Below are 10,549 nucleotides of genomic sequence, written 5' to 3'. Positions count from 1 at the left end.
ACTTTGAGATGTCTGGGGGAAAAAAAATAAAATACGTTTTGCCTTTTCTGTAATATTTTTGTTTCAATATCAACCTGCTACTCAGTCAAATTCATGCAAGTGGCAAGTAGAATATAAAAAGGTTCTCAGTAGAAATCGCTGGGTGGGTTCTTGTTAGCATCCATAGATGGTGGAAAGGTTCTGGATAAAACCTTCAGTGAGTTCTTTGCAAAAGAATTGCATCACAGAGGGGTCCTTTCATAGGTGGTTCTGGGTAAATACTTTCAAAGATGGTTCTAGGTTGAACCCTTTATGCTGGGTTCTAGGAAGAACTCTCTGAAATGATTAGTAGAACCTCGTATAAAAGGTTATAAGAGAAACCAAAAAGGGTTCTCCCATGGGGACAAACCAAAGAACCCTTTATGGTTCTAGTTAGCGTCTCTATTTGTAAGAGTGTAGATTAACTGTGACACGTTTGAATGAAATATTAGTGACATAACCTTAACTCAGCTCCAGCCAATTACCATAATCTGAATGAGGATGAATGAGGATAAGCCTGCCCAGTCCTTGTCCTATTGTTCTTTAAACCACAGCCCAGTGGCAGTAAGAGTAGGAGTAAGAGCAGGGATTACATTCAGCTGTTCTGCCTCTGTTTCTTTCTCAGCCATTCATTCATTCCTCGCCAAGTTCACCGGGGTGATACCAAGCAGGGAAGCAGCTCACTTTCATCTGCAGTGTAGCAGAGTAACCATGAAAGGATCAATATCTCTGAAGAGGCAATACAGTGTGTAGATCCCCTGGTACCTGTGTATAACTTGGCTTCTTCCCAAGATACAATTGTGGAGAAAAATGCCCTAATTCTGTTTATATTGAATGTATGGTGTAGTGTGAAAGAAGAGATATTAAAACCCCTTGGTTGTGATTTTGCTGGATGACAACCTGTGTCACCCGACTTTACCTCCTCCGCATGTCTCACACTCGTGGAAAGAATGGGGTTTGCATTCTTGCTTTTGCTGAGACGAGGCCTCCGGCATCCAATTATTTCACTCCTTTAAATGCCTTCACAGCAAAACCCCTTCAAAGGCCTATTCTCTTCTTCCCTCTGTGTGTAGGACGTGATTTTACTCCTTTATGTCTTTGTAGCCCTTCCTGTCCAGTCAGCGGTGCCTAGAATGTGATTCACAGTCTCTAAATGTACCCCTGCCCCTTCTCTCCTCTTACTCTAATCTGTGTGCCAAATGCCATAGGACAGATCACAGCTGAAACAGATGGGAGGAACAGTCTTAGGGTTTCCATAGATAAAGAGGTAGCAAACCCATCTCCAGGCAAAATGAACCCTCTGAATGATACTCATTCTCCTAAATCTGATATTCCTGTGGCTGCTGGACATCACGCTGTGATGAGTCCCTGTGAGGGAAACCCTCTCCCTCATCCACTTATCTCCCTCACTCTTCTTTAGTTCTTAGAAAATCCTTTTTTGTGTGTAATCATAATCTCATCCGAGCAGATCCATCATTGCCATTGAGACAGTTTATGCAGCGAAGGGCCCTTAAAGTGATTCTGTAACGGGGAAAGTTTCTTTTTTATTACTGTGGAGCACCCAGTCTGCCTCATTTCAGCTATTTTTCTCTGCAAATTAAAAACAAACAAAAGTGGGAAGCCGCTAAGGCAAAAATGGAGAATCTGTCATTTAGGTGCAGTGTTTCCAAACAGTAGTGGTTTTCCTGTTGACCCATTTCTATTTTATTTTTCTGTAAGGTGTTGGACAGTCCACGCACTACTAAGGCTGAGGGCTTCATTCATACTAACCTTTCTGTCCTACACTGTTTTGTTTATTTCTTATATATCACAGCTCCATCTCTTCATACTATCAGCACCCCACTGCTTTACCGTTCATTCTGTCCTGAGCATATTTACCTATATAACGAATGCATTTTTCCGCATTTGGTTAGATGCTAAATTGCATTTTATTATCTTTACCCTTTTTTTGTGCACATTCATCACTGCATGTTGCATCAGTATCACCAGTCTAATGATGTCAGATGTAATAATATAACAGTTACTTTGTGTATTGTCATCGCTTTGAAAATAAAATTTTGTTGTTGTTAGGGATTGACTTTAAACAGTTACAGTATGTAAGACCTTCACTCAGTGATAACAAAGAGAATCCAGAACGTCAATGCTTCTTTGATTTATTTGAATGTTGTTTTCATGTGACGACACAAGAGGGAAGTCAGATTCAGATCCACATTATCTGAAAAACAAAAGAATCAGTGCGGCCAATAACAACAAGGTTTGTGCCAAATCAATCACACAGCAGCCTAAACAACAACATCCTTACAGCGGGAAGAGGAGGGCGCCACTGAAGGTGCTGTGGTTATTTGGATCATCAATAAGAGAAAGGCCTGATGGGAGAACCAGGTGAATTTTATCTCCTACTGCCAGCTCCAAGATAACAGAGTTAGTGATGTACACAAAACCCAATTCTTTGTGGAACTTCACATTGAACATAATCCTTTGGTTGTTCTTGTACACATATGCACCCATATCACCTTCTAGTTCACTACTCAAAGTGAACTGGAGATAGTAGACCCCTTTGACTGGTGCTGTGAAGAAACCTACAGAGAAGAAAAAAAAAAAACCAGTAAGTGATATATGGAAATTAACATGACCACACTTGCTCCTGTGACCTGCAGTATTTTACCTGTAGATGAACTGTAAGCATTGCCAATGTTGGTGAAGACTTTGCTGTATTTCAGTATCCTGTCTCCGTTGTATGGTCCAATATGTCTTGCATTGGTTAGACCTGCGTAAAAGGCCACCTTTGGTTTCTCTGTTCACACAAAAAAGTTAATGTAGAAAGGGGTTAACTTCAACCTGGGCTGAATATGTGATGTATGTGTGTTGTGGATGAGTAGATACAATCATCACCTGCATTTTCTCTCTCCAGCTGATCAATCCTGGACTTACTGATGACAAGTTCGCTCTCACTCCTGTTCAGTCTGATCTGCAGGTCTGGAGTTAATGCACAGACATTACAGAGAAGAACATCAAAATATCAAACAGTTAACATGCACAACAGCTTTCATACAGTATGTTGACATCTTAGCTGTTAAACTAATGTTCAAAATGCATTAGAAATCATTGTAAATATCAATGACAGGATTTAACAATATAATGACAAAATTTGTTGGTGCCTTTCAAAACAGGTAACATGCCGGATACAAAAAACGATTCACAGAAGTAATTTCTTGGGTGACATTTGTGTGGTTAAGGTTCGGTTACATCTGGGTAAGTAAATGATTTGCTAAATTTTAGGGGAAGGTTGTGGTTCTTAGCCACAATCATCACCTGCATCTGCGCTCTCCAGCTGGTCAATCCTGGACTTACTGACGACAAGTTCATTCTCATTGATGATCAGTCTGGCCGTCAGGTCTGGAGTTAATGCAGTGACAGAATTAAAGAGAAGAATCAAAATATCTATATATGAATGGTTAAATGAACAGTTTAATTACCTCACTGGGATCTGTTATTACATGAAATGTAACTACATTATCCTATCCATACAATATTGACTTTATTTGGAGCTCACAATAAGACACACTTCACTTCATGGAAAACAATGCAGTCAACAGGAAAAGTAGACAGTCTGTACCAGTATTCTCTGTCTGCAGCATCTTCACAAACACTTCGAGTTTCACCACCTTGTCTCTCAGTGCCCTCAGCTCATCCCAGATGTCAGGGGTGGTTTGCTTTGCGGTCTGTTTGGTCGATTCTTCTCCGAGGCCTCCATCCTCCCCCTGAGTCCCCGACCCACACAGAGCCAGCAGCAGCACCAGCAGACCAAGATCAACCCTCATTGTCCACGTCCACGTCTTCACAAAGGTACAGTGGGAGAGCTGACCTGTCTTATATAGTCTCCAAACTTCAGCTGGCTGAGTTAATGGGAAAAACAACATGTGTTTGAGTTTGATAGTTTGATTCAAGGCCTCAGACGATTCAATACGATCTCTGTGCTGGTGAGAAAATACAAGCTGCTGCAGGCTGCTGGAACACTTTGACTGTGAGACCCTCTCATGCAGTCTCAACTGTCCACACACTGTGTTTATTAATACACACACACACACGGACACACACTCAGAGAAACACACTTAATGTTAAGGTGTTTTAGTTTGACTGAGAGTTTAAAAATTAAATTCAGTGAAGTGAATCAAAGTTTATTCTTCACTCTGTCTCACTTCTTATGTCTTTCTCTCTGATATTTTATAAATTCCTATATAAACTGTCCTCTTTTAGAACATTATGATTGATTTTACTTGTTATATTTTATTTTATTTTATATTTTTTATCTTACGTCCTCTGGTGGCAAACAAAATATTTAAACTCAGTTTGGACAAAAACAAGCATCCTTTAGATTACTGTTATGTTCAGGGGTCAGAAAATCATACATTCAGTATTTGAGTGACTCACACTGTTAAGGTTTTGTTTGGATTGCTGATTATACAACATTTTATAGGATACATTTTGTGCTTTCTGTGGTGAGTTTTTTCTTCAGTTAAATCACAGTTCATGTTCATGTGTATCAGCAGTTCACTGAAAAAAGTTTAAGACAACACTATCTGAATCACTTTGAGGTCTGTGCAAACACTTTGATGCATTACTAAACTTTTATCACCAGAGGACAGTATTTCTCTGCAGTATGAAAAGTAAAGTACCTTTAAAAGAAGCAGTGTGTATCTGGAGCCACATTTCAGATATTCCAAGACATTCCAAAGAATATTTATCAGAACATTTTCCAAAGAGACATTTCCCCTTTAAACTTCTCACATGGGTTCATTTAAATAACTGTGAGGCCCGAAAAAGTAAGATTATCCAATAATTCACGAAAAACGTAACAACTAGAGAAAAGTTCCAAACTGATTAGAAATTTGTTTAGCAGAACTTTTTTATTTTCTTCTTTTCTCTGTCATCAATCATCTCGTGACCCCTAAGATTTATCTTCTGACCCTTTTAAAGGGCCCATACCCTAGGTTGGAAAAAATGGATTAAACCCTCCACTTTTGGTTATTTAAAGTAGTTTAAAGAGTTGACTTTAAACAGTTACAGTATGTAAGGCCTTCACTCAGTGATAACAAAGAGAGTCTTTAATTTATTTGAATGTTGTTTTCATGTGACGACACAAGAGAGAAGTCAGATTCAGATTCACATTATTTGAAACATGCAGTAAATGTACAGAAATTGATCTTGGAGGCAGCGGTGCTGACAGGGTTTGTGACAAATCAATCACACAGCAGCCTAAAACACAACAACATCCTTACAGTGGGAAGAGGAGGGCGCCACTGAAGGTGCTGTGGTCATCGTGATTGTCAAAGAGAGAAATGCCTGATGGGAGAACCAGGTGAATTTCATCTCCCGCTGTCAGCTCCAAGACGGCAGAGCTAGTGATGTAGTCAAGTCCAAGGGGTTTGTTCCACTTCACATTAAAAATAAGCCTTTGGTTGTTCTTGTACACATATACACCCATATGACCTGCTTTTTCACAACCCAAAGTGAACTGGAGATAGTAGACCCCTTTGACTGGTGCTGTGAAGAAACCTACAGAGTAGAAAATGAACATCAGTAACAACTGATGTATGTAATTTACACAACCACATATGATCATGTGACCTGCAGTATTTTACCTGTAGATGGATTGTAAGCATTGCCAGTGTTGGTGAAGACTTTGCTGTATCTCAGTATGATGTCTGTGTTGTATGGTCCAACATGTCCTGCATCAGTCAGAGCCGCGTAAAAGGCCACTTTTGGTTTCTCTGGTCACATAAAAAAGTTATTTTAAAAAAGGTTTATTTACTTAACCTTGACCTGCACTAGATATGCGATGTATGTGTGCTGTGGATGAGTAGATACAATCATCACCTGCATTTTCTCTCTCCAGCTGATCAATCCTGGACTTACTGACGACAAGTTCACTCTCACTGCTGCTCAGTCTGGTCTGCAGGTCTGGAGTTTATGCAGTGACAGAAAGTTATAGAAAATAATAACAAAATATCAAACCGTTAACATGCACAAGAAATTATGCAGATTAGAGCTTGATAAATCCTACTGCCACCACGAGACTGACATTTGTGGTTTTGATTGAAATGTCCCAACAGATATTGGATTGATTGTCTTGAAATTTGATCCACACAGTCATGTCAAAAATTTGGACAATTACCTAAATATATTCTTAACAGCACAAAAAACAGCAAGCCGTTAAACTTATTAAACCATCATGTTTGTCAGTGAAATACCTGCATTCTCTTTTTCTATGTCATGTGTTTTGCTCTCGGTGGCAGTCAGTCTAGTTTTGTGGCCTGAAAAAAAGAAAAGATTTAATTTTTGCTTGTGAATGGTTACACTAATTTTCGAAACAGTATACATTTTATTTCATAAAATGTGGCTAAATTACCCTAACTGTACAATGTACAAGGTAAATTTATTTATTATTATACAACACAGAGTTGTAGTATTAAGATTAAGTTGTCCTTCTCATTTTGCTAATCACACAAAACAATGTTAAAAAAAATATACAGTAGATTGTTTTTGATTGATTTTTAAAGATTCATTCACAATAAGAGCATCAGTGCTCTGACACACTTCATCACCTGCATTTTCTCTCTCCAGCTGGTCAATCCTGGACTTACTGATGAGAAGTTCACTCTCACTGCTGCTCAGTCTGGTCTGCAGGTCTGGAGTTAATGCAAAGACATTACAGAGAAGAACATCAAAATATCAACGCAATAAGATGCACAACAAATGATAGCATCTTGACCTACATCTTATCTGTTTGTCCAGTGCTCAAAAATGTATTAAAACTACTGTCCATGTTCATGACGAGATTGAACCGTATTTAATTCTGCATTAATGTCTAATGCTTGAATAACAAAATGGGTCAAGCGTCATACTGCTGCGTTCCAGGTTGTCGAATAAACATCGAAAATCTGGCAAATCATTATCATTAATGATTGATCAGCAACTGAAAACACATCTGACAGTGAAAGTCTGGATGGACATCAGGCCATATTTCAAAGTAAAACAACATATTTGATAACTCATTAGCGACTGTACAACATCTGAGCTTCACCTGAGTGTGGCGTTGGAGGAAAATGGCCGCCTTGTGAATGTGGTGAATTAGCTCAAGTTGGCTAAACAGCTCAGCCAATCAGCTGGGGGAAATTCTTTGTGGTCAATGGTCTGTATTGACACTGTGAACATTAACCTGGCTATTCTTGAAACTGTGTGCGAACATGGGTGTTGTAATAATGTGATGTTTTTGTTTTATCCAAACAAAAAAATAGATAATAAATAGAAAATAGAAATAATATAGAAATCCAAGATTTATTTCATTATGTAGAAAATGATGTACTTTTGTTTGCAGTCTTGAGATAAAGGAAAGCTTTGTAGGTCTTGTTAGTGTATTGTTGGGTGTATGGTGATATTCTGGCTTGTTACGTCTTACTAAAGTACCGTTAAGTATATGGTATTTAATTAGTCACATGACTTCACCTAATTCAGACTTCAGTAACACTTTTGATGACTTAAGACTTGCTTGACAAACACTGAGAAAAGATTTGACATTGACTTGGGATTCATGATTTTAGACTTGACTTAGACTTGAGACAGATGACTCAGTAGACTCAATGATCATGTTGTCAATGACGCCAAGGAGAAATAGTGTGAAATTCTCTTTATGCTAGTCAGAAAAACAGAAAAAAAACCACAAAAACACAAAAAACTAATTACAGAAAATGTGTGAATAAATAATAAATACATATAATAAATCATTAAAATAAAACTATTTTTCATGTGGAATAATGAGGATGAATTAAAGAGTTTCACAGCCTGAAGATTCATCTACAATGGAGGTAAAATTTGTTTTTGAAGACTTAAAGAATAAAGTATGGAAGCTTTATATTATATTTGAATGGTGCAACTTTGTTGTGTCATGATTGGTCTGACTAGTTACCTTTTAAATCCATATTTTAAACACAAGAATGTGAGAAACTGTAAGTTACTGTAATGTTAGTAATTAAAGCAGATATGAGAAATAGTACAGTAATGCTATTCCAACGTGCGCATATACATGTCCATACAAGCGCATATGCGTACCTGCTTGGGCATGAATGTACTTCATACCACCACTGCATAAATCAGCACGCCACTTGGGCCACCCCAGTCAAAAAAGTCTGGACACGCCCCTGAAACGTATTAAACCATCATGTTTGTCAGTGAAATACCTGCATTCTCTTTTTCTAGGTCACTTGTTTTCTTCTCAGTTGCAGTCAGTCTTCTGTCCAAAGATGTCAGTTCTGCGGCTTGTTCTGAAAAACAGAGGTTTGATTTGAGTTTGTGAACAGTTAAATTATTTTCTTAAACAGTTGGATTCTATTTTATGTTGCATTTAATAAAGCTGGATTGTCGTATGTATCCATACCATATTCATTTTTAAAGATTCAGTCAAGCTCTTAAATCAACACATTATCAACAGTCAACAGGAAAAGTAAACAGTCTGTACCAGAGTTCTCTCTCTGCAGCATCTCCATGTGCATCTTGGTGACGATCAGCTCAGCCTTCAGTTCATCCACCTGGCTCTCGCTCTCCTTCACTCTGACCGCCATGTTCTTCAGCTCGACCTTGAGCTCCACCACCATGTCTCTCAGTGCCCTCACCTCAGCCCAGATGTCAGGGGTGGTCTGTTTGGTCGATTCTTCTCCGAGGCCTCCATCCTCCCCCTGAGCCCCCGATCCACACAGAGCCAGCAGCAACAACAGCAGACCAAGATTAACCTTCATTGTCCACGTCCACGTCTTCACAAAGGTACAGTGGGAGAGTTTACCTGTCTTATATAGTCTCCAAACTTCAGCTGGCTGAGTTAATGGGAAAAACAACAAGTGTTTTTGTTTGATAGTTTGATTCAAGGCCTCAGATGATTCAATACGATCTCTGTGCTGGTGAGAAAATACAAGCTGCTGCAGGCTGCTGGAACACTTTGACTGTGAGACCCTCTCATGCAGTCTCAACTGTCCACACACTGTGTTTATTAATACACACACACACACACACAGACACACACTCAGAGAAACACACTTAATGTTAAGGTGTTTTAGTTTGACTGAGAGTTATCTGATTAAATTCAGTGAAGTGAATCAAAGTTTATTTCTTCACTCTGTCTCACTTCTCATCACATTCTTTCTGATATTTTATAAATTAATATAGAAACTGTCCTGTGCTAGAACATTGTGACTGTGTTTTACTTTTTATATTTTATTTTATGCTATATTTTTTATCTTACAAATTCTCACTGAAGCCCAGAAGTTAATATCTGTTCTCTTAAGCCCAAAGAACAAAATACTTAAACTCAGTATGGACAAAAACAAACATCCCTCAGATTGCTAATATGGTCAGGGGTCAGAAAATCATACATTGAGTATTTGAGTAACTCAAATTTTGTTTGGATTGCTTATTATACAACGTTTTGTAGGACTTTGATTCTGTTGTTTTTAACTTTAGATTAGACTTAATTTTGACATAAAACAAACATGAAAAAGCACTTTTTATAGACTCTATAGACCAACACTTGGTTAGATTTCTTGTGGCTGTGATTTATTTGACATAAACTCCTGTTAAGTGTTGAACACACTGTGCAGTTGCATCATCCAGTCACCACGATTGTCTTCCACTATGTTTATTTCGATTTGGATCAGAATGCAGGAAAAATATCATCTTTAGTGGACTGTGTTGGTTTTATGGAGGTGTTGCTCTTTTAATGTTTTATTTTAATGTATTTCTATGTTCTTGTTAAGCACCTTGAATTGAACTGTGTCTGAATGGTGCTATATAAATAAACTTGCCTTGCCTTGCTCTGCTGTTGTTTCCTGGGTGTTTTATTTAACACCATTGAATATTTTCAGTGTTAATTGCAATGTTAACTAACTGTTGATTGGAGTAAAAGTAAAAATAATTAAGGAATAATTAAGATGGAAATAAATAGCTCTTAAAGACCGTATCTTCTCACTGAAAAGTCAAACTACACCATGGTTTGTGCAAACACTTTGATGTAGAGCTAAACTTTGTGCCCTTTAATTTAACTAAATATTTTCACAATTCATGTCTAGGTGTACCAACAGTTCATTGAAGGCAACCCTCTGAGATCTGTGCAAACATTTTGATGCAATACCAAACTTTTACCACCAGGGCAGTACTTCCCTGATGCATGAAAAGTATCTGCTGCAGCAGATCATCCAGACTCTTGTACTTTACACTCCACTACACTTATAAACCAGTTATTCCCATCTCTTTTGACTTGTGACCTCTTACAAAGAAGCAGTGTCTATTTGGGACCCTTTGCCACATTTCAGATGCCAACGAACATTTATCAGAACTTTCTACCAAAGAGAAACTTCTCATGTTTCATGGTTTCGTTTAAATGAACTGTTCACTCGGAGAAGACAAACAAAATCCAAAAATCTTTGATTTATTTGAATGTTGTTTTCATGTGATGGTACAAGAGGGAAGAGGGAAGGATTCAGAA

The 10,549-nt window shown here is 38.1% G+C and overlaps 1 protein-coding gene across 2 annotated transcripts; it reads right to left on the bottom strand.

Annotated features, from left to right (window-relative positions):
- Positions 1–5,052: 5,052 nt before the first annotated feature.
- On the bottom strand, positions 5,053–8,926 carry LOC146319161 (uncharacterized). Of its 2 annotated transcripts, XM_084729765.1 has the most exons (7): positions 8,534–8,926; positions 8,256–8,339; positions 6,624–6,707; positions 6,270–6,332; positions 5,896–5,979; positions 5,661–5,789; positions 5,060–5,574 (listed from the first exon to the last, which is right to left on the bottom strand). In XM_084729765.1, the coding sequence occupies exons 1-7, from the start codon at positions 8,808–8,810 to the stop codon at positions 5,294–5,296; spliced, it is 1,002 nt and encodes a 333-aa protein (XP_084585891.1). In that variant the 5' UTR covers positions 8,811–8,926; the 3' UTR covers positions 5,060–5,293. The 2 variants fall into 2 exon arrangements, with proteins under 2 accessions (XP_084585892.1, XP_084585891.1); XM_084729766.1 differs by lacking the exons at positions 5,896–5,979; positions 6,270–6,332 and having other exon boundaries at positions 5,053–5,574.
- Between the last annotated feature and the right edge of the window lie 1,623 nt (positions 8,927–10,549).

Source organism: Lutjanus erythropterus, chromosome 11 (assembly GCF_056507025.1).
Source record: "Lutjanus erythropterus isolate fLutEry1 chromosome 11, fLutEry1.hap2, whole genome shotgun sequence".
In the NCBI taxonomy this organism is placed as follows: Eukaryota; Metazoa; Chordata; class Actinopteri; order Lutjaniformes; family Lutjanidae; genus Lutjanus; species Lutjanus erythropterus.
Note: the sequence above shows the minus strand (reverse complement) of the source record. Positions and strands in the feature narration are given on the sequence as shown.

Bases quoted from the DNA above. Each gene is read 5' to 3' on its own strand.
- LOC146319161 (XM_084729765.1), bottom strand. From the start codon at position 8,810: ATGAAGGTTAATCTTGGTCTGCTGTTGTTGCTGCTGGCTCTGTGTGGA. The intron at 6,333-6,623 runs GTGATGAAGTGT...TCTTTTTTTCAG, and splicing joins GCTGGAGAGAGAAAATGCAG to GCCACAAAACTAGACTGACT. The intron at 5,980-6,269 runs GTATTTCACTGA...CATAAACTCCAG, and splicing joins CATAGAAAAAGAGAATGCAG to ACCTGCAGACCAGACTGAGC.